Raw genomic sequence first — 20,000 nt, forward strand, 5'->3', positions numbered from 1 at the left:
TTAATCGAATTTTGATCGTGATTTCGATTTTAGCGTCAAACGATCACAAAATTAACATAATCGAGTTTTGCGACTTTTTTTTTTTATTCATTTTTTTATATGTGTTATTTAATGTTTTTTAGGAAAGGCAGAACAGCTGGATACATATCTGTAAATTATTTTAGATTGGAACATTTTCTTTTTGACCATTGTGTGTATTCTTTTAAGGCGAATTTTCAAAGTTCTCAGTTACAAAGTTTATTTTGGGAGAGACATGCTGAATAAATACAACATGTTTTCAAATTCAAAAATAATCGTTTGAATAGTCGTGATTTCAATATTGAACGATTATGATGTTTCCCATAATCGAGCAGCAGGGGGGGGGGGGGGGGGGGGGATGAAGGTCACCTGATCCGCACATCATTTGTTGTTTTTTTTAACATTTATTCAAAACCTGGAAAGTGGTGTCACAGCATTTCCAGCACTACCAGCACTACGGGGGGAAAGTTTCTGTGCTGTTTTTTAAATGTTCAGTCTCGTCCTGACAGTTTGAATTTTAAACGGAGCAGATTATGTTCAGTTTGTGTCGGTGTGGTGAGGTCCTTCAAATAATGTGTTGCAATAGAGCTAGTTTCATTGAATATAGCATTGCTGAAGATATTAGCCTACTTCAATTATATTCTGAGAGTTGAAATAATCTGTTACATAACCATATAATTTTTTGCTAGCTGGTTAGCTATTTAGGTAAGACACGACACAGAGCAAGATGTTCTTTCTTAATTGCCAGTTAGCTGCCTGAATCGTCTTCTTTTAATCACCTTTTAAGTCTAACAAGGTTTAGCGGTTGTGAGTTATTTCAAAATATCGACCAACTTTGCAGTAAACCTTTGCCTTTTGTTTTGGTGATTCAACGGAATCCATTCTGAGAGTGACAGAATGGATTCCCCTTTCCGTCTCAACAAACCTCTCCGGATTCATGGCTTCCACGACCTCAAACATTTTGCTTCAATCCATTTGTCTATACCTGTCCCTCCGCTGTCCAACACCTCAGCCGGTCGATTAGTTACATATGCTGTCTGTTTGGTCATCACTTTGTCCCTTTGTGACCATATTGTGTTTACTCTGCCATGAAGGAAGTACAGAAACTTCTCTCTCTCTCTCTCTCTCTGTCTGTCTGTCTGTCTGTCTGTCTGTCTGTCTGTCTGTCTGTCTGTCTGTCTGTCTGTCTGTCTGTCTGTCTCTCACTCTGTCTCTGTCCCTCTCTTCTTCCTCTATCTCTATCTTCTTCCTCTGTCTCTCTTTTTCCTCTCTCTCCGCCCAATCGATCTGTCTATGTTCCTTCCTTCTTATCTCTCTCTCCATCTACTGATATATAGTCATTCTCTCTCTCTCTCTCTCTCTCTCTCTCTCTCTCTCTCTCTCTCTCTCTCTCTCTCTCTCGCTCTCTCTCTCTCTCTCTCTCTCTCTCTCTCTCTCTCTCTCTCTCTCTTTCCTGATGTTACTAGTAACTCAACTTGTGTCTCCCTGTCTCCTTCTGTCTCAGCTCTCAATTAAAGATCACCTCAAGCAGCTGACGGATACTCACAGAGACTACATGCTGCTTCATGGTCAGTACACACACACACACACACACACACAGTAACACGTGTTTAGAATACAGATGTACACATTCACAGACACCAAGGTTGTCAACAGTTCCTAGGATTATCAAGGTGTGTGTGTCTGTGTGTGTGTGTGTGTGTGTGTGTGTGTGCGTGTGCGTGTGTGTAAGCACAATGACTCATTAGTCTGTTCAATGAACCCATGCTTTCCTAACAACTTGTTGTTTCCCCATCTTACTTTTTATCACTGGAAGCTAGTATGACCATTGACCTTCACCACTGACCCAAAATGGCCTCCATGAGCCAGCCCGTATCTCTATGAAACTTCAGTTGAATGCGAATTCCGGTAGATAGTTGAAAAGCACAGAGTGCTCTAGCAAATTCACACACTTTTTTCGTCTATTGATTCTGCCAAGACTATTTAATTAGAATTGTATTGTTTCCCTGTTCAACAAGCAAATGATTACCTGCACTTCCTTTCCCTAAGGGGACAAATATGTCTGTCTGAAAATATTGGCATGAAATGCATGGCAAAATGTGTTTCATCATTCTATCAAAAAATATTCTCTCATGATCTGGAATCCCAAGGTTTATCTGGCTTACTTTGTTTTCGGGTTTTGGAGCTCTGCGTTGTTCTTAAGAATGTTCATGGAATTTTAGAGCATGTAGTCACAGCCTGAAATCCTCTGAACAAGAACTAATTAAAACGTAAATCCTTGCTGACGTTTGTTGGTCTGCTTCCACAGGGTCGGTTGACAGCCCCTTTGAGCAAGGCACTTCCCCCAACAATGTGCCTTACTACATCAAGTAAGTACGGATGAGTAGCACACAGAAGCTTAGCGCTGGTTCACATGTTTTGTGCTTTTGGGCTTTTTTGTTTTAATACCGTTAACATTGACTACTAAGCATATCTCGGCTTGCGGAAGTGGCTTTTCATATAATTCCCATCTGGGTAGTAACAACTTCCTCTAACGTGTGATCGCTTTCTAATAAAAAAATTGCCATGGCTGTTTTTTATGCAGCAGCTATGACAAAATATTAATGTGGATCATAATAATAAATTCTTCCCAAATGCCATCGCAACCTGGGCCTAAACTATACTCAACATATTTACGACAATCCAAATACTGTAGTCGAAATCTGGGAAATAAAAAGGTTTTTTTTCCTTTTTCCTTACTATAAAGTACCAGTTACTGTAAACATAACCTTTCGTAACCTTTCACACAAAATTAAACATATTCACTGAAATGTGTTGTTGTTTCTATTGTAATTGATCATTAAATAAACAACGCATGTTCAACCATATACCATATACAACCATATGTTCAATAAACAGAAAATATTGGCGGCTGGCTACCAGTTTGAAATACCTTAAAAGCCGACCCTACTTCACCATAGTGACGTCTTAAAAAAGGGAAAAGTAAAATAGTTTGGCAGAGGGCGGTTGACTGAGGTGCTTGGTGTGGCTTTTCTAATGTACTCATTCATCAATCTATCCATTCATTCAATCATCCATCTGTCCTTTCATCCAACTATTCATCCATCTATTTCAACCATCACTTTTGTTTGTTATGTACCATTCATCCATTCATTCATCTGGAATCAATGCATTCCAGAAGTTCAACATTAATATGACCATGGCTGAGATGACTTTGATATTTCCCACTTAAAGAATACACTTGACTTTGGATAGCATCATGGGATGAAGGCAGACCGAAACCCAAAAAACAACAACATAATAGCTACTTACTCCACCCTATTTTCAACACTCCCAATTTGATGCTTGAGGAAAATTGTACAACGTGAAACCTAGGCGGAGTGTTTTATAATGATTACCCCTTGAAGTAAAGAATGATAACGACTATATTGTTATCTAATGCAGAGTCTTGCTTCAGCTCTATTTTAATTGGTTTGTGTGCTAGCATGGCAAATGTGTTTACGCAGTAACTAGCTAACAGGCTAGCCCAGTGGCTCACAGCGCTATCTCACTGACCAGGCTGACTCTAGTGTGTTATTGGTTGGCTGACTCGATTGGCTGATTGTGTGTCAGTGGCCAGAATTGACGACACACCATAGAGCTGGAATGTCATGCCGGGATAAGAGCTTCCTATTATAGGCTCCTCGAAAGGAGTCTGGACGATCATTGATCACAAACGCATCTCAAAAAGTAGTCCTAAAATTGACCTGGGTCAGGGGGCTGTGAGGTTAGCCAGAAAAAGTAGCCGTTCAAAGTAACCTTGACCTTGGTCTGAATATAAAGTACTAAAAGTCCAACAGGCCAGGACAGAAAGAGGGAACAGAAAGTACTGTCAATTGTTAAAAAAAAAAAATTTACAGGCTGAATTCTGCCTAGTTTACTTTCAAATTGGAGCTAGTAAACTATACTCCACTACAGTGATGATCAGGCTTCACTAATGTGGCATGCAATATTTATATAAATTATATATATATATATAATTGTTATTATTTAACAAACACCAACAAACAGAACATTCCATTGTGGGAAATGTAGCAATTTTGTTCCAGGAAATGTAGATTTTAATTCTTTCAGATAGTGAAAGGGTGGACTATTTTGACTTCCTGTACCTGTACGACCACATGACCTTCCAGCTCTATATTTTGTTAACATGGAGGGAGGGAGAGAGAGAGAGAGAGAGAGAGAGAGAGAGAGAGAGAGAGAGAGAGAGAGAGAGAGAGAGAGAGAGAGAGAGAGAGAGAGAGAGAGAGAGAGAGAGAGAGAGAGAGAGAGAGAAAATAGGGCGAGCAAGGGGATCTCTTTCATTCACCCACAAGAAAGTGGGTGAATGACAGATAAAGAGAGAGAGAGAGAGAGAGAGAGAGAGAGAGAGAGAGAGAGAGAGAGAGAGAGAGAGAGAGAGAGAGAGAGAGAGAGAGAGAGAGAGAGAGAGAGCATGAGAGAAAGAGAGAGAGAGAGAGAGAAAGAGAAAGAGAAAATAGGGCGAGCAAGGGGATCTCTCTCTGAAAGAAAGTGGGTGAATGACAGATAAAGAGAGAGAGAGAGAGAGAGAGAGAGAGAGAGAGAGAGAGAGAGAGAGAGAGAGAGAGAGAGAGAGAGAGAGAGAGAGAGAGTGAGTGAGCAGAAGTGACCGTTTTTCCTCTCTATATGCAGTGAGAAAGCTGAACCTTTTGCGATGACCCAGGCCCCGTGAGTGACAGTACACACACACACACACACACACACACACACACACACACACACACACACACACACACACACACACACACACACACACACACACACACACACACACACACACACTCCCACGCATGGACACCCAGAATTGCATGACTAGATACACAAATACAGACACACCCACACAATCGCACACACACATTTGGATACCCACAATTTCATTACCAGATACACACATACAGACACACAAACATGCAATCCCGCGCACATACACACACATGGACAGCCACAATTGCATTACCAGACAAACATACAGACACACCCACACAAGACAGACACACACACACACACACACACTCTCTCTCTCTCTCTCTCTCTCTCTCTCTCTCTCTCTCTCTCTCTCTCTCTCTCTCTCTCTCTCTCTCACACACACATACACATACATGTTCTCTTGAGGGGGGGTTGTTTGCTGTACCTAATATTAACTCCTACATCAGCAGAGTGAATATGCGCATGTACCGTGAACCCTAACGTGTGTGTCCACTATACCGGAGCACAAATCACTGAATACTGCATCCCCCCCCCCCGTCCCCCCGTCCCCCCGTCCTCGCGGTAGTAGTAATCTGAAGACGGGGCAGAGAGTGGAGCGCTGGTAGCGACACCTCCTCTGGGGAACTGCTCCATTTAAATGTTCTTCTTCGTTCACAGCCACCACACGGTCGCTCTATGAACCACCCGTCTGTGTTGTTTAGGAAAGGTTGTCGGGATGTTGGAAGAACGTCCCCTGTTTCGGTTCTGCCGAGCCGAGGTCAAAACAAGCAAATATAATTTCCTGTGTTTATATTTGGGGAAAAATAGTCCCTCATTCAATATGTCCAAGACCTATTACCTAGTACCTATATTATGTAATTTTATATATTTGTTATTTTTTTCAACTTTATATTATTATTCATTTTGTTGTCAAGATCACAAACAGGGATAAGTTGTCCTTCTATTATACGGTAGTGTCGGATGTTATTAGGCAGTCGAAAAGTGACAATTTTACACTTTTTTAATCCATAAACGTAAAACAAAAACACACACACGCCCGCACACACGCCCACACACACGTATGCGCACACGCGCAAAGACACGTTCCTTCCTCTTCCCAGGTTAATGGCCAACTATCGAAGGCTAACATCCCAGTTCAGACCCGGCTAGGTATATGACAGGCAGCTCTCTTCTTCCCTCTTCTCCGCCCTTTCTTTTTATCTCAATCTCCCTTCAACTCCCATATAAAATGACTTTATTGGCATGGGAAATGAACAATGAGGCCGACACTGTCAAAGCACAAAAAAAGTTCAATAGGATTAGCCTGCCTAAATGAGATTACAATAGTAGCCTTATAAAATGGTAAGGCCTATTTGTGTTCGACATCAAACTCATTAATAACAATAACGGGTAGAAATAAGGTGTACCGAAACATCCACATTTTGCAATACTAGATGTGGACTTATCGCAGCCAAAGTCACAGACACCCTTACCTCCTCCTCCTCCTCCTCCTCCTCCTCCTCCTCCTCCTCCTCCTCCTTCTCCCCCATTCTCCTCCTCCCACGCTCCTCCTCCTCCCAATTCCTCCCGCGTTCCTCCTCCTACTCCTTCCTCCCTCCCTCCCTCCCTCCTCTTCTTCCTCCTCCTTCCTCCCTCCTCCTCCTCGGAGGTGAAAAAGCTCGTGCGGATGGTGTCAGGGGTTCTTTAGCTGCTTCAGGAACACTGCGCGTGGGGGGAAGGGACGGGCATAGCTCCGCCTCGTCTCGCTGGAACGCCAGCCCCTGCAAACTACCGCTGCTTGCGCTCGTCGGCACACACACCTACCACACACATACACATCCATCGACACACACATAAACACACACACACACACACACACACACACACACACACACACACACACACATAAACACACGCACACACACACACACACACACACACACACACACACACACAAGGAACACTGGCAAACCGGACTTCTTGAAAACGCCTCGTCGGCGGGTGTTTGCCTCGGTTCGATCCGGGGATCCGTTCACCGCCGCCCGGCTGGGAGACATACCGGGATCGCGACATGAGGGAGCAGCTTCGGAAGTGAGTGTTTTGATACCGGCCGGGGGGGTTTGTGGTTGTGTTTCGGCCGGCGGGCACAGCAATGGTCTCGGATATGATGCAGTGCAGCTCGGCGGTGGCCCCACCGTGCTATTTGCACAGGCAGAAATGTGTCGGCGTGCTTAGCAAGCAGAGGGGAGAATGCGGGGACTGCACAGTCAGAGGGTTGGTGGTGGGGGGCTGTAGCATCGGACAGGGGGGGATACAGAGAGAGGAAGGCATCGGAAAGCCTTGAGAAGTGACTGTAGCTTTATCTGGTGGTTAGCCGCCGATCTTAGCCTTGAATCCCCGCTAGCCACCCCCTTTTCATCGCGTTGTTTTGGCCGACCTGGAAGGTGTGTGTGTGTGTGTACGTGTTTGTGTCTGTGCGTGTGATTGTGTGTGTGGGGGGCGATAAGCTTCGTTCTTCGGCTTATTCTCTTTACGCGACAAGCCTGCAGAAACGGGAGGCATGTCACAATGAAGCCCCCATGTTGTCACCCGGTGGGGCTGTGGTAGCATTCCTCCACACCAGAGCAATGCAAACACGGCCACCTCCGCGCTAACCAAGCCACGGGGGAGGGACTGGGAGCGACCCATCTCCCCATCTACCCCCGCCAACAAGCCGTTTACAAACCATCCCCGACCCCCGCTGCGCAGAGGTGTGTGCGCGCGGTGCACGGGCGATGTGGGGTTCAGTCTTGACGGCTGTGTGATTCGGATGAGCAGCATCGCTATGATATAACGCCAGCCCCAGTCTCCCGTGCAACGTTGATATGCGTAATAAAAGGTGTCGCTAAGCCGTTTCTGAAGCCTCCGACGTCGATCCTTTTTTTTGTAGAATCACGGGTGCGGGACGGCGTGTTATCGTTGTGCACTGTGCAGGGACAGTGCACGTAGGCTACACATATTTTTTATTTATTTTTTCCTTTGAGTTGGTGTGTGTGCGTGTGCGTGTGTGTGTGTGTACGCCTGCCTGCGTTCTCCTTGGTTTGATGCAGGCTGGCTTTTGTGCAGGTTTTTCTGGCACACATGTGACTGCAGATTTGGTGTGTGTACGCGGCCCCCGATTGGACACAGCCGATAGATAAATGCCCATATTCTCCTCCAGCCCCTTTATAACAGCGCAGATGTGTCAGGGCACGTTTGACTGCCTGTTCTGTGTTCCCGCAAATCACACAGTACAGCTCTGCGATAAGCAAAGCCAAAACAGCGATCGTTTTCTATTAACGTGCCTATATGGTGTTCTGCATGAGGGAGGTCATCTCAGCCTACCCGTGTGTGAGTCACTGTCGACCAAGAGTCTTCTCAACTCACGAGGCTCTCTGGTATATCTGTAGTTCTGCATAGCAATGTTTTGGCATGACGGAGGCCGCGTTTAACAGGAAGGGATTCTGTTGACATGCAGGCTGGCATCCAACGTAGAAGGAGCGATTTGACAGGGGATTAGAGTGCGGTTGAAGATGTGATTAGAACACAACGCCAGAGCCTCGGTTTTATTTTTTCTACTGCACATGAATGGGCTAAAGCCCCGTAGCAATAAATCTCCAATAATTAGCTCTTTAAAAACGATAATGACAGTGATCAGATTCCTTCTTAACACACACACACACACACACACACACACACACACACACACACACACACACACACACACACACACACACCCTGATAAACCAAGGACGATTCCATGGATACTCATTTGGTCAATCCCCCAAAATAACTGCTACCTCCATCCCGAAAGATAACACAAATCTCTGGTTCCATATTTCTTCTGCTAATGTGCTTATTTTTGTACTTAATCTGTTAATAGGCCTCACGTCCCCCAAAACCATTATCCAAGTAAAGTGCAAATAAAACCACCCTCGACTTCCTCCCGGCGATGAAGATAATCATATCTTTCGATTTATAAGCTCTTCAAGTAATCATAGTTGGTATAAACTAATAGCAAACCGCACAAGCATTTGATGCAGGGTTTTTCCCTTTTTCATTGTTTGATAACATAAATGTCATTCAAAGGAGCGTAAGAACTATTTCAATAGAAAAAACTCAAAGGACACGGCACAATATACAAACACACAGCTGCAATATACAGATTAATCCCTGAGCTCTTTATCCACCAGAATACATTTCTGCTAATACGGTTTAAAACCGGGTTATTAAACCGGGTTAGAAGCTCTTTAGACTGAAGGTGTGCTAATCTTGGTTAGCTTAGCCTACCTATGGCGTTTGCTCCGACAGAACATTAGGTGATTATCGAAACCAACAGCTGCTCCGTTTTTAATGAGAACCCACAAGCTGGTTGTTTTTTTTGCCGTGATTCTCATTTGCTAGGATTGTTCCACAAGGGTCGGTCGGCCTGCACCTACCAAAAGCCTGGACGGGGGGGGGGGCACGGCTCCCTGGGATTCTTCTGGACTATGGGCTGTCACTGGTCAATGTCCAATCCCCATGTATTCCTGGACTAGCATGTTCAGGGTTTCAAGGAAGTGATGTCAATGAAGCCCCGCCTATATCTTCACAGGAAATGTGAAAAATGATGGGAAAATGTGTGTTTGTTTTTTTTTCGTTCTGGCCGGTAGCCGTCATATAAACTCAGTCACTTGAGTCAACGAAGGACGGTTGGGATGCTGTTCCATGGTTGTGCTGTACTGGGACCCATTGGAATCTCACTGTACTATACTGGTTTAAGGATACAGTTCTTCGCAAGGTAGCAAGGGAACCAACCAACCATGATCTATGGGTGAGAGGTAGCGATTTTACAGACCTATGATTGTAGGGTGGCAAATGTCAGGAATCTGTCTTGATCAGACATTATGTGCCCCCCAGCATTGTATATTGCCAACATCGGATCCCAAAATAAAGGCACTCACTGACTTCATGGTTCTTTGGTTCTACTACTAAGTGGACGCACAAGAAGTCCATATAACACAATCGCATCCAATACCATCCCATTGGCTAGTGTCTCGAAGTCCTGCCCCCCGCTCATGATGTGGTCCATTCACAAACCGTGGATTGACTGAAATTCGGTGGCCTGTGAATGTCCTTTCAGTCAATCATCCTGGAGCCGTAGTGAACTGCAGTAAGATGAGGTGACACAGGTGTTTTTAAAATGGGGATGTGTTGTTGAAAAGGCCTGTCACTCATCCATCTAGAAAAAGTGTGTGTGTGTGTGTGTGTGTGTGTGTGTGTGTGTGTGTGTGTGTGTGTGTGTGTGTGTGTGTGTGTGTGTGTGTGTGTGTGTGTGTGTGTGTGTGTGTGTGTGTGTGTGTGTGTCCTCATGGGCAATGTGTTGGAGACCAACTGTAGTTAAGTCTCTCAGATGAAAGCTGAAGCTTCCTATCACAAACAAAAAGTGGCCAAAAGCCATTTTTTACTTCAGACCAACCACTGATTGCAGTGCTATTTGCAATCTAGGCATTTATCAGGCTCTAGTGACTGGAATTCAGGTGAATTCAGATACAGGCATTAAGAAGCAGGTAGGGATTAAGGCTCAACGATGTATTTATATCAAAAATATATGAATACATTTTTAGAAAGGTTTTGCTTTGCTAAACCACAAACGTCCCCGTTTTTCATTTCTGATTTAGATCACCTTAGATTAGGGTTTAACTGTTTTTTGCTGCCTAGCAAACAAAACGCTGCTTTAGTTAGCATAGGTGGGATCCAACGTTGTTGTGAAGATATGATAGAAACTCCATTTAGTTTTTTTTCTTACGATAAAAACACACATTCTCTAAGCATGCAAAACAAAACAACCAATGAAAAACATTGTCATAGCTAAACACACACAAGCAGCCTTGTTTATTTGATCTACCGCTTTACTTTGACTGTAACAAAGAGGAGGAAAAGGCATACAATACAATAGTATTTGCTTAACTCGGTGAGATTAGATTTAACCACGCAAAACAGATCTAGTCGAATAACTCTGTGTCCTTCGGCTACCATTGTCGAGAAAACGATCTCAACTGCATTAACCTTTATATCTTTATATATATATATGTATCTTTTATCATCTTTTTTTTACCATGAAGCAACAGCCACTCTGGAAGGGATTTTCCTTGACATTAACATTTCCAGTATCTTCACAAAGTCTTCAACTCGTTTAATAATTGATCCTAAACTTTGCAGGAACCAATTTCGTTTTGGGATTTTCCAACCCAAACATCTGGTATTTTTTCCGCGGCGCATGGGAAAACCGTTTCCTCCAAGAGCTGTCCAAACTAAGTGCTAGGATAAACACCGTCAGCGGAGGCTGGCCGCTTAGTGGAGTGACCTTAACGGCATCCACAAGGTGAACCTCTGAAACCCAGGGAGAAACAGGATTTCAATGAAAAAAATTATATATGGGTTTAGCTTTCGTGCAAAAAGCTTGTTATTTCATTAAATACCATGCTAGGTTACGTCAGTAGAACTTTGAACTTGTGTAATGGCTAAAAAAATACGTACTCAAATATCATAACTGAGAGTTTCTTTAAGAAATATGTCATTAAGGAGCAGGAAGGGTTCAAGCATTTTTCTCAGCGATACTTGCAGGTAGACTGTAGACAATGGGGTTCGACCCCAAAACCCTTGGGCTTGGATCCAAGCACCGCTGCCTAAAACTCCTAGTGCCACATGCCTCACTCCCCTACCTGCTCCTCAATCGCACGTATCGGCAAACCGTGCATTGTTTCGCTCTGGATGAAAGCCACCGCTAAGCAGCTCAATTATTCTAATAATTGTTGATATTGCCACGGGATATTGCAGTCGCCATTCGTTACTCATTATCTCTGAAGTGTGAGGGTTCTGCAGTGGGAGCCCGGGATGGCTTTCAAGGACTACTTCGCTGCTGGCCGGCACTCGTCATTATCTCAAGAGTGTGTGTGTGTGTGTGTGTGTGTGTGTGTGTGTGTGTGTGTGTGTGTGTGTGTGTGTGTGTGTGTGTGTGTGTGTGTGTGTGTGTGTGTGTGTGTGTGTGTGTGTGTGTGTGTGTGTGTGTGTGTGTGTCATTTTCACAACAGCACGACAATGCGGGTCAGGGGAAAATAGGGGTGTGTTGTGTTTCTAGGGATGTCCAATTACACATCTGTAGGCCGCTAGTAAAAATAATACAGTGAAAACACGCGTGTGCTCAAGTGGCTATTGTTTCTTGCACACACACACAGACACACACACACACACACATATTAGTGCAAAATAAACCCAGGCAGGGTGATGTAGGACCCCTACTTGTGGCGGATTGAACCCCCCCCCCCACAATGGGGGGGTTAAATTCGTGATAATGACTTTCGCTGAACTTCTTCCGCTAATTACACGCCTACTTGGGAAAAATAGATTACTTAACAAAGTAATCTATTTCACACAATATAACAAAAATGATTGTATTGGTTTTAAAAATGTATTGTACTGCGTCCATAGCAACGGTCTGTTGTCATAGCAGAGGTCTGCTATTCCAAAATAAAAGGCAGTAGAATGCTATAATGGACCAATTAAAATCGAGTATTCAAAAAAGCCGTATAATATTGGGATTGAACATAACGTGCAGTACCGCGCTAACGTTTCACTACTTCGTAGAGGCAATTTCTAGAAAAGTGGGCAGCTCTGTTCGGTGTTTGTTTCATACCCCATCACTATAAATAAAACGTGGCGTCAATGTAGTACATGTGGTTCCTGTCGGAGTTTCTTCCAAATGTTAGTCTATAGCCTTGCTCCCCCCATACTAAGTAGTTTCAACTATTCGTCAAATATATAGGTTTTCTTTTTGTATCAGCCGCACTTTCAGTTTCCAGTCAAACACAGCCACACATTTGATCTTACATTTGTTTTTGTGAGAGACAGAAGCTCTGGAGTTCTGCATTAATAAAAAAAAATAGTGTGTGTATATATATATATATATATATATATATATATATATATATATATATATATATATATATATATATATATAACATAAAATTGTTATTTCAGTTTCATTATTGATTGCTATAACGAGTAATATTTCAGTAATCAGTATGTGGCCCAAATGAATGTAGTGTGTCTCCCACACACACACACACACACACACACACCTCCCTCTCCACTCCTTGCCCCCCTCCTCTGCTCTCTCCTCCTCTCCTCTTCACGACTCTTCTCTGCTCACCTCCTCTTCCTCACGCTGGTGTCTCAGACTGGTGCAGTGTGACCGGCTTGTGTCTGGCCTGTGGGGAAAGTGCAATGCAATTCTCACCCATCATTATAAAATACTGGCATAAAGAAAAAAATGGATCCACCTACATTTCTTCAGCACGATTCCTACTTGCCTGCTGATTGGACAGCACACATCCCATCAGTGTGTTCCACACTGAATGATTGCACATTTTTTTATGTGTTTATTCCGACACTTATCCTCAACAGGTTGCCAATTAAAACCTAAACTTCCCTCCATCGCAGGACTTCACCCCCAGGAGTCCCATGTGTGCGTACTGGCAACGCAAACTGCTGTTGGGGTGATGGTGGCCAATTGTGATTAATCTCGTTTTTTTTCCCTCTCTCTCGCAGCCACCAGACCCAGACAACATGCTGGGACCATCCCAAGATGGCCGAGCTGTACCAGTCCCTGGGTGAGTCTGCCCTCTGTTTAAATTTTTTTTGTTTTGTTTTTCACTTGTTGAGTTGCAACTACGACCGCTCTTCGCTTAAGTGGCTCATTCCAATCCATTCCCCTCAATTCGAAGCGGCTTGTTTGAGTCCCTTGCCGTCTGCTTTTTAAGTGGTGTATTTCAGTGGTGTCTCTTCTTCTGTGGTTTTGTTTTCCAGCCGACCTGAACAACGTGCGCTTCTCAGCCTACCGTACGGCCATGAAGCTCCGCCGCCTGCAGAAGGCTTTGTGCTGTGAGTAGTAGCCTGTCATTCTGTCTGTCTGTCAACCTGTGAGTCTGTCTCCCTACTTTCTGTCCTCTCTCTTTCTCTCTTTCCACACTTATCTTTTCCTCTTTGTCTCTCTCTCTCTCTCTCTCTCTCTCTCTCTCTCTCTCTTTCTCTCTCTCTCTCTCTCTCTCTCTCTCTCTCTCTGTCTCTCGCTCATTGTTTTCTCTCATCTTATGCCATCACCACCTTCCCTCTCCCTCCACCTCTTTGTGTGTGTGTGTGTGTTTTACTCTTCCTATTTCTTGCCAGTGATTCTGTCACTGAGCGTGGCAGCTTGGTTTTGTGTGCGTGTGTGTGTGCGCGACTGTGTCAGCTGTATGTGTGTGTGACTGTGTCAGCTATATGTGTGTGACTGTGCATGTAGCTGCCATTTAGCTGGCAGCGGGCGTGAAGCACAGATGCACAGTGCCACTCTCTAATCATCACAGCTTTCCTCTCTCCCTGTCTCTGGCTGTCTGTGTCTGTCTGTCACGAGCCCCGTCTCTCTCCTTCTCTCTCAAATGTTTAAAAAGTACCAGATAATATTTCCTATTCCTCTCCGCCTCTTTTTCTTTCTTTCTCTGCCTCACCTCTCTCCATCAACTCTCCCTCTCTCCCTCCCTCATCTCTCTAACCCAATGAGTCCCTCTCTCCCTCATGTCTCTCTCCCTCTCCCCCTAGTCTCTCTAACCCCCATCCCGTCCCTCCCTGTCTCTCTCTCCCTCATCTCTTTAACCCAATGTCTCCCTATGTCCCTCATATATCTCTCCATTTCCCCCCCTCATCTCTCTTACCCATCTCTCTCTCCTCTCTCCTCTCTCCTCTCTCTCTTCGCTCGCTCGCTCTCTCTCTCTCTAACCCCATCTCTCTCCCTCTCTCTCTCTAACCTCATCGTTCTCTCTCTCTCTAGACCCCTGTCTCTCGCTCTCTCCATCTCTCTGTCTCTCTCTTTCTCTTTCTCTTTCTCTCTCTCGCTCTCGCTCTCGCTCTCGCTCTAGACCCCTGTCTCTCTCTCTCTCGACCCCTGTCTCTCTCTCGCTCTCTCTCTAACCCTGTGTCTCTCTCTCTCGCCCCCTAGTGGACCTGCTGGGGATGCCGGCGGCGTGTGAGGTGATTGAGCAGCACGGCCTGAAGCAGAACGAGCAGCTGCTGGACACGCCCACGCTGGTGGCCTGCCTGACCAGCCTGTACCAGCAGCTGGAGGCCACGCACGCCCACCTAGTCAGCGTGCCGCTCTGCGTCGACATGTGCCTCAACTGGCTGCTCAACGTTTACGACACGTAAGACCTGCGTACAGTGCGACCGCGTCCACACCTGGATGTATACAAGTCTTCAAACCAAACTTATTATACACGTACGCTATGTATGCTAGGGCAGGGCGACAAGGTGGCTAGCGTAGTTGGGATTTTATCAGCGGGAATACTTGGGATTTTATCGGCAAAAGAATCAAATAAATAAAAGACGATGTTATCACTTTGGATAACATCGTCTGCTAAATGCGGAAAATGCATATTCATCTTTTTCATATGACTTGTTTTACGATCTATGTCGCTTCCGTTTTGTCACGTTGAACGTTCCGTTAGTGAAGGCCAGGGGGGGTCTCCATGGAGACGGGGAAATTAGTCAACGAATTGTGGGGAGGAATTTACAATCTACAAACGCCTGACATTTTGGTCATCGCAGAGCCTAACAACGTCGATATCTCTAGAAACGCACTGTAAAGCTTAAACTGTCGCTGTCTTTTCTGTATTTTTAGTTTGTGTTTAGTTACTACACTCTACGTTTTCATGACACGCTATTTTTTAAATGACGAATAATTTCGGGGGGGGGGGCTTGAAGGGACGGACGCATGTTTGACATCCACGTGATCGCCTACTTCTACTGATCGCGTCCAATTTATCGTAGTCTGAGTTATAGTCTTAAGAAGTTTTTAGTTTGAGTCTTTAGCCTCCGGTAGAATGACACAATGAGGTGGGCTTCGTTCCCAAATGCTAATGCTACTCAAGGAACATATTTGTGGATATATAGACAAACGTTATTTCATATGAAGGCTGAGACTCAACAGATTCTAAGTATCAGCCTTATCCTCCTCTGACCTAAACTTGACGATGACGCATTAACAAGTCGCAACCGAGTGTCTTACATTTTGTTATTATCATTCTAACACACAATACATCTTTTGTGAAACACACACACACACACACACACACACACACACACACACACACACACACACACACACACACACACACACACACACACACACACACACACACACACACACACACACACACACACACACAGAGAGGGGTGTTTTTTGGCTACAAATGGCAGAATAACAGGATTCCATGGGGTGTGGTTGCTATGCTGTTGCTAGGGGCCGCACAGGGAAGATCAGGACGCTGTCGTTCAAGACGGGGATCATCTCTCTCTGCAAGGCCCACCTCGAGGACAAGTACAGATGTGAGTCACACAGACGCACACACACGCACACACAGGCCATTACTTTGTTGATGCCACCCTATGTGGACGGATGTGAGTCACTAATTGTGAATTGTTCAGAGTAACCACAGGTTAGCAAAGTGCTGCGTAATATGCACACGCACGTCTATACTTATACACAATGCACTCTTCCCGCATGCTCCCTTCTCTCTCTTTCACACAAACGCACACACACACACACACACAATGCACTCTACACACATGCTCTCTCTCTCTCACCACACGCACGCACGCACGCACACACACACACACACACACACACACACACACACACACACACACACACACACACACACACACACACACACACACACACACACACACACACACCCCTACAACTATAAACACAGACAAACTCACAAACCTACAACTATACACACACCTACAACTATACAAGCACACAAACACACCTACAACCAAGCACAGACACACACAAACACCTACAAGTATGCACACAAACAACCATGCAGAAACACCCGGAACGCGGTGAATCACCAGAAGTCAAAGGGAGAGTTAGTGTCATTTGAATGAAACCGAAGAACGAGTGTATATTTAAATAGACTCTGCCCGCAACATTGAGCGGAGCGCAGTCCACTCTTCCTGGGCGGTGCTGACCTTTGGAGGGGCAGTGTTATTAACTATGCTGCACAGCTTCACTGCGTTTCCACGGCATTCACTCATTTTCCACCGCTTCACTTGGTTCTCATGGACCTTTATTTAGTGAGTTGTTTTTATTGATTTTGTTTTTTTCTCTCTCGTTCTCTCGTTCCCTCTTTCCTCCCTCGTCCCCTTTGTGCTCCCTCCTCCCTTCCTTCTACCCGCCTCCCTTTTCCCGTCCTCTCACTCCACCCATCCTTCTCCTCCGTCCCCTCCTCACCCTCTCCTCTCTACTCCACCTCCTCCCCCTCCCCTCCATCTTCCACCTCCCCTCTCTTCTCTTCCTCTTCCTCCTTCTCCATCCCCTCGTCCACCGTCACCTTCCCCTATCCCTTCTCCTCCTCTTCCTCTCTCCTCTAACCTCACCTCTCCTCTCCTCTCTCTACTCTCCTCCACCTCCCCTCTTCTCTCTCCCTCCTCCTCCACCTCCCTCTCTCTACTCTCTACTCCATCCCCTCCTCCTCTCTCCCTCTCCTCTCCTTCTCCTCCCCCACTCTTCTCCAACTCCCACTCTCCTCCTCCTCCTCCTCCCTCTCTCTCCCTCCACCTCTTTCTTTATTCCCTCCTCCTCCTCCTCTCCCACCTCCCTCTCTCCTTCTTCTCCTCCTCCTCCCCTCTCTCTCTCTCTCTCTCTCTCTCTCTCTCTCTCTCTCTCTCTCTCTCTCTCTCTCTCTCTCTCTCTCTCTCTCTCTCTCTCTCTCTCTCTCTCTCTCTCTCTTCTCCTCCTCCTCCTCCTCCATCCCCGTCTCTCCCTCCTCCTCTTCCCCTTCCCCCTCCTCTTCCTCCTCCACCTCCCTATATCCTCCTCCTCCTCCTCCATCCCCGTCTCTCCCTCCTCCTCCTCCTCCTCCTCCTCAGTCCTGTTCCGGCAGGTGGCCAGCGCCACGGGTTTCTGTGACCAGCGGCGCCTGGGCTTGCTGCTCCACGACTCCATCCAGATCCCCCGCCAGCTGGGGGAGGTGGCGTCCTTCGGAGGCTCCAACATCGAGCCCTCCGTCCGCAGCTGCTTCCAGTTTGTACGTAACCGCCCCCCCCCCCCCAGCCACCCACCCATCTCATTGGGTTTTAACCTTTTTCCTAAGTAGCAGGGAAGAAGTTAGTGCAGGGTTTCACACCGCACTCAACAGCTTAGGTGGCCGCCTAAGCAACACATGCCTGCTGCCTCAAAAAAACGAAATGTTAATATTATACCAAAGTATAAAATAATCAAAACTTCACTCCCTCTCTCTGAATAGATCAGGCTTCAGGGGCAACATTCTGTCAGCCTCCATGAAAATAGGCATAAATGGTCCACCTGTAAAAGACCTCTTACAGCAGTCTGACGGCAATCCCCAGTTAGCGGTTAGTCGGATATCATACACAATCGTCCACTGGTTACAATCCGTTTCCGTCGATGGATCCTTCATCTTCTGTTCTTCTTCCACTCCAACTGATGCCCAATCGCCGTAGACCAACACGGCGGCCTGAATCGTACGTAATCTGAGTCGACGCCGATGCCGTGCCAACAAACTGGTTTATCCGGGGATTTAAGAGTGGAGCGGAGTGAAGCAGATGTCGGGCAATATTGAGAAGGCATGCTGTCGATCGATTTAAGAACAGCCTCGATAGCTAGATCTATCTTCTCTATAGCGGTCGCCATTGTTGTTGTTTCTCATTGGATAATTGCTTTTTCATCAGCGAAACTGTGTCATGTCATGAACTCGGTTGAGTGGAGCAAATGGACAGAGGTCTGGACCCAGGTTCGAGGTGTCTTGCTCAAGGATGTGTAGGAGGTTGTTTTGAACCTAGAACCTTTTATCAAATAGAGAGAGCTTATGTAACCCTAAAATCCTAAATCATCCAAGTAGCTCAAGTAATGATAGTGAATGACGGTTCAAATGAACCGCTAGCATACGCTAACGGCTAACTAACAGTAAAAATGCTCTGCTTTGACGGAGGGCTAGCTAACAACGAGCAAAAGGCCAACCAATATACTCTATTTGGACTGAAAGGTTAGCCTAGCAACTAGCGGCCCATTAAGTCCCCCAAACCTCATGTACTCCCTTAGCAAACATCTAGAGAACCCTCCCTCTTTAGTTCCTTCCATTGTAAAGCTTTAGTCAACAACATTAGAGTGAGGGACTGCTTTCAGTATCTCGCTGTTATCATGCAGACCTTACTTGCTGCAACATACTCACCCCTTTCGGGTTTTTAGAAACGTGTCGAGGGGGGGGCATGTGGTTCAGGAGGTAGTGCGGGTTGGCTGGTGACCGGAAGGTTGCTAGTTCGATCCCCGGCTCCTCCTAGCTGAGCGTCGAAGTGTCTCTGAGCAAAGCACCTAACCCTAACTGCTCCTGACGAGCTGGCTGTCGCCTTGCGTGGTTGACTCCGCCGTCGGTTGTGTGAATGCGTGCATGAATTGGTGAATGTTAGGCAATACGGTGAAGCTCTTTGAATGGCCACTGGCTACAAAAGCGCTATATAAATGCAGTACGTTTACGTTCATGTCCGTGCAGCACTTCACACTTCCGTCATTGCGTCCGTTATCGATTGTACGCTTCAACTGTCTGGAAGGAGGGATCCGCTCAAGAACTAGAGACAGACGTACGGATACACGTGATCAGCCAGGCTACATCGCGGGCCCACATTACCACCCCACCTACCCTTCTCTCCAACCTGCTTCCTCTCTAGATCCCCCTGTAATCTCGCAGGATTACCCATAAATCCTCCATGGGATAACCTGCCAGTTTTGCCTCTCACTCAACGTTCTCCCCCTTTTTCGATATTTTTTTCTTTTTTTGTTTGCGTTTTCCTTTGCCAAGAAGTGATTTTCCCCACTGTGTTCCTCCGTCCCTCTCCACCCACGTGTAAAATCACTGTTTTCTGTGGATACAGTCTGTATCCAACACGACACCGTCTCCATTGTGTGTTTTGATTCATCTCTGGTTTCGCTTCCGCGAGTGGAGGGTGTGACTGACATGGTTACAGCGCGAACCAATCAGTGGCGAGGTACAGTTGTGCATCACATGACATAACCGCTGTTCAATCCATCGTCGTAGGCCAAGAGAGGTGTGTATATTTGCGTGTATGAGACGACGGCGTATTATTGAGTACTTTTGACTCTCAGCCAAAAGGTCCCGGGT

The 20,000-nt window shown here is 45.8% G+C and overlaps 1 protein-coding gene across 5 annotated transcripts in view; it reads left to right on the plus strand.

The window, feature by feature from the left end:
• LOC115542257 (dystrophin) overlaps window positions 1-20,000 on the plus strand; it is a gene marked incomplete at its 5' end in the record, with an annotated part of 63,869 nt that overhangs the window by 27,232 nt on the left and 16,637 nt on the right. For 3 of the 5 annotated variants that reach the window (XM_030354445.1, XM_030354442.1, XM_030354444.1), the window contains 8 exon segments: window positions 1,523-1,586; window positions 2,327-2,387; window positions 4,711-4,746; window positions 13,372-13,433; window positions 13,630-13,704; window positions 14,798-14,999; window positions 16,097-16,182; window positions 17,737-17,894. In XM_030354445.1, coding sequence (XP_030210305.1) covers window positions 1,523-1,586; window positions 2,327-2,387; window positions 4,711-4,746; window positions 13,372-13,433; window positions 13,630-13,704; window positions 14,798-14,999; window positions 16,097-16,182; window positions 17,737-17,894 — 744 coding nt within the window. 5 annotated transcript variants of the gene reach the window in all.

Source organism: Gadus morhua, chromosome 4 (genome assembly GCF_902167405.1).
Source record: "Gadus morhua chromosome 4, gadMor3.0, whole genome shotgun sequence".
Lineage (NCBI taxonomy): Eukaryota > Metazoa > Chordata > Actinopteri > Gadiformes > Gadidae > Gadus > Gadus morhua.